Source organism: Vollenhovia emeryi, unplaced genomic scaffold (genome assembly GCF_000949405.1).
Source record: "Vollenhovia emeryi isolate VEMERY1.0 unplaced genomic scaffold, V.emery_V1.0 DF939136.1, whole genome shotgun sequence".
Lineage (NCBI taxonomy): Eukaryota > Metazoa > Arthropoda > Insecta > Hymenoptera > Formicidae > Vollenhovia > Vollenhovia emeryi.
In genome coordinates this window covers 980,645-983,795 of record NW_011967230.1, presented here as the reverse complement: position 1 = coordinate 983,795, position 3,151 = coordinate 980,645, and the positions used below count along the sequence as shown (strand labels likewise).

General features: G+C 39.2%; 2 protein-coding genes across 6 annotated transcripts in view; one reads left to right on the top strand and one right to left on the bottom strand.

The window, feature by feature from the left end:
• The window catches only part of LOC105567564 (RNA pseudouridylate synthase domain-containing protein 4-like), a 5,371-nt gene extending 3,209 nt beyond the window's left edge, over window positions 1–2,162 (top strand). For 4 of the 5 annotated variants that reach the window (XM_012022510.1, XM_012022508.1, XM_012022509.1 and 1 more), the window contains exons 3-5: window positions 732–930; window positions 1,008–1,194; window positions 1,429–2,038. In XM_012022510.1, coding sequence (XP_011877900.1) covers window positions 732–930; window positions 1,008–1,194; window positions 1,429–1,950 — 908 coding nt within the window. In that variant the 3' untranslated portion in view covers window positions 1,951–2,038. Of the gene's footprint in view, window positions 1–731; window positions 931–1,007; window positions 1,195–1,428; window positions 2,039–2,078 lie in introns of those variants that run through there. The other variant, XM_012022507.1, reaches the window with a different exon arrangement.
• Window positions 2,021–3,145, bottom strand: LOC105567565 (39S ribosomal protein L34, mitochondrial). Its single transcript, XM_012022511.1, has 2 exons — window positions 2,971–3,145; window positions 2,021–2,308 (listed from the first exon to the last, which is right to left on the bottom strand). Exons 1-2 carry the CDS (start codon window positions 3,009–3,011, stop codon window positions 2,098–2,100), a joined length of 252 nt encoding a protein of 83 aa, XP_011877901.1. The 5' UTR covers window positions 3,012–3,145; the 3' UTR covers window positions 2,021–2,097.
• Window positions 3,146–3,151: the final 6 nt, after the last annotated feature.

Sequence of the window (3,151 nt, the reverse complement as noted above, 5' to 3'; positions counted from 1 at the left end):
CCAAGTTCTAGCATCGTGGACATTGGCCTTAACAGTCTTTGGCTCGTATTCTGAACCCTCTTTTATCAATACAGCCTTCTGATTGGTTACAAGCCACTTTTAGAGGCGCTCGATAAAAGGGGATTCAGAAAACAGCCCTTTGTCTTTTAATTTCACGACCGTTGACTGTTAAATAATGTTTTTTTGCGATGGTCGTTGATATTATAATTTAGAAAAAGTATTGCCCCTGGTCTTTATCAACGTTGATTAACTTTGATCTTAAATCGCCGGACGAGCTGCGAAAGATTTGCTGAAGAATGTTATTTACAACGAAAGAGAGATCGTTCTGCAGTCGGGATCGAAACACTTGCGTCTTCAACAGGAAAAACATAGCTGTTTTCATGGTTATGCGATTGACGAATTTATTAGTTCGTTTTGTGAAATTGAACAGTCTTTGTCTCAAGTTTAATTGTTTCCTTAGAAGAAGGATGAACTTGACCAAGACCAAAATCAAACGGCGTTGGTAAAAACCAGGATAAGCCAGCTATTCACTTGCACAGATTATTTTAGTGCGCAACGCTTTTCTTTTATCATCAGAATTGGCTATTTTTTAACGCATGTACAAAAATGTCATTATTTATGATAAGAAGTTTTCGAGTTTATTTATTAGAAGTCAAATATCCTTATAGATTTATTGTATATAGCTGATAAAAGTGATAGAGTTTTATTAATCTCGAAATATCTTCTTACAGATGGAATAATTGCAATAAACAAACCATATGGCATATCTCTGCTAGCAAACAACCTCGAGACTACAAAGGTACAACTGCCGCAGAGACAGCAACTTCATAAGATTGTAGGAGAGGTAAATTATTCTGTACAAGATGCTTTTCCGTATCTTGCGAAGGAATTAGACGTACCAATCTTAATACCGTGCCTGGGATCAGAAAAGTATGCTGTTCTTCCATATGCCTTCTTTCCCTAAAAAAAACCCCTCCCGTTTATTTATAAATTACCTTTTTTTCCAGATACATGAGTGGCACATACGTTTTTGGAACTGACGATAAAGTGTGCAAGCAGATAGAACAGGCGAGGCAACGAAGTCAAGGCAGATCTAAGAAATTGTGGGTGGTCACGACCAGAGTTCCAAACGAGATCAAAGGACAGTATCATCTAGGGATGACTTTGAAAACGTCTGCACTAGGAGACAAAAAGGTGCGTCTCCCTTTGTGTTCTCCGTGTAGAGAGTAATTGACGTTCACGGGAGTAAAGCCTATCACACAATGCCAGGCAACAGGCAATAGGAATAGGGAATAGAATTTCTGCCGCGTTGGATTAGTTGAAAGAAAATTTCCGACGAATCCAACGCGTCAAAAATTCTATTCCCTATTCCTATTGCTTGTTGTCTGGCATTGTGTAAAGCCTATAACAATCACGTGTGCATTTCAGCCTATTATCATGACTCAGTGGGCTAACAACAAGGTGAAGAGAAACGAGGTCAAGATAATGAACATATCTCATAAAGTCTTGTCCAATTCGACACACAATTTGAGCTCCCTAATAGAAATCGAATCGTCCGCGAGAAAGTGGAATGGCATCAGGTTGTTCGCCTCCACCATGCTGTACAGCCCGATTCTCGGGGACAACGTTCACGGATCGCGAGTCCAGCACGTCATGGGTACGTGGATGAAGGTCGATCCATTCGCCGACTCCTGTTCTGATATGCCGAAGTTAAATCGACAACTGCTGGATCTGCTAGACGTGACACCGAAGCAGCAAGAAATAATTCCGACACACATGCATCTGAGAAGTGTGCACCTAATCTATGGCAAAGAGAAAGAAGATATAATAATAGAGGCGCCCTTGGCAGGCGCGTTCGACTGGACCTGCAGGCAGCTCATGTTCAAGCTACCGGGTGAAGAGAGGAATGCAGCTGCGGAGAATAACGAGGAGAAGTTAGCTTACGTGTAATACATATGAGAGCAATTAACTTGCATGAGTTTCTTGCTAAATATTGTAAGTGTGATAAAAAGGGTTTAAATTAAATCGATAACATTTATATTTCTTATCACATATCTTCATACATTGTAATTGACCAGATGGCTGACACGACAATGGTCAGTGAGACAGCACGTGCTTGCCTTTTAAGATTCTTCTCTGGAGAATTCTTCTGCCATTCGGCGTCGACAATCTCGTCAACCAGCCGTGCTTTTTTATGCGTTTCGTTTCGCTGGGACGAGGGAAGTGATATCTCACCCTATTTCTGACAAATGTTAAGCTCCACGGGCTCCATACCGTAGTCGCTGTTGAAAGCTCGCTTGTGGCCCGTCTGCAAAAGTATTAAAATGTAATATCAATACATAACGTATTTCTATTTTGTTACTCAAGGCCTCATTGTTGTGTTGCACTTTATGTCAATAATGTAAGTAGCTTTAAACTGAGAGGTCTTTAATATTAAAGGTTTCTAATCAACTTAAATATAAAAAATATATATAAGAATAAGACATTACTCAAGATCGATTGTCCCAATCGTCGAATAACCTTTTAGCCTTTGGTTAACGTCCTTTATCTTTTTCTAATGAGCCCTAAGGCCCGGTTTTTCATTTGCTGGTTAACAGTTAATGAAATTGCAAATGAAAAACCGGGCTTTAAGAAGAGAAAAAGGATGTTAATCAAAGGATAAAGTTAAACCTCGATACGTTCACGTCAGGACGGTCATCGGTAACCATCGTAATTGGTTATCGATTAATTAATACACTCGTATAATAAAACAGACATAATAAGGCACGATTTACAAACTAGTATTTTTAATTAATATAATTCAATTTCGTATTTTATCGTTTTTCTTTATAAAATAATATGAATGGAAAGTCGGTTACAGTATCCCTTAACAGCGAACGTATAGAGAATTGGCGATACACATCGATTACAGAAAGTCACTTCGAAACATGTTTCGATTTTTCGAGAACAAAGATAAAGTTCAATATTTACGGTAAGGATTGAAATACGCCCGAGATCAATTTGCCGAACATGTTCTCTCACATCGAAAGCGCTCCAACGCAAGGTAGAATTTAAGGTTAAGCAAATCCCTATGGCCATAAACGGACAGAAGACCGAGAACAGCAATTTAGTGAAATTCCGAGTCTGACATCGTGCTGACACAGTATAACCA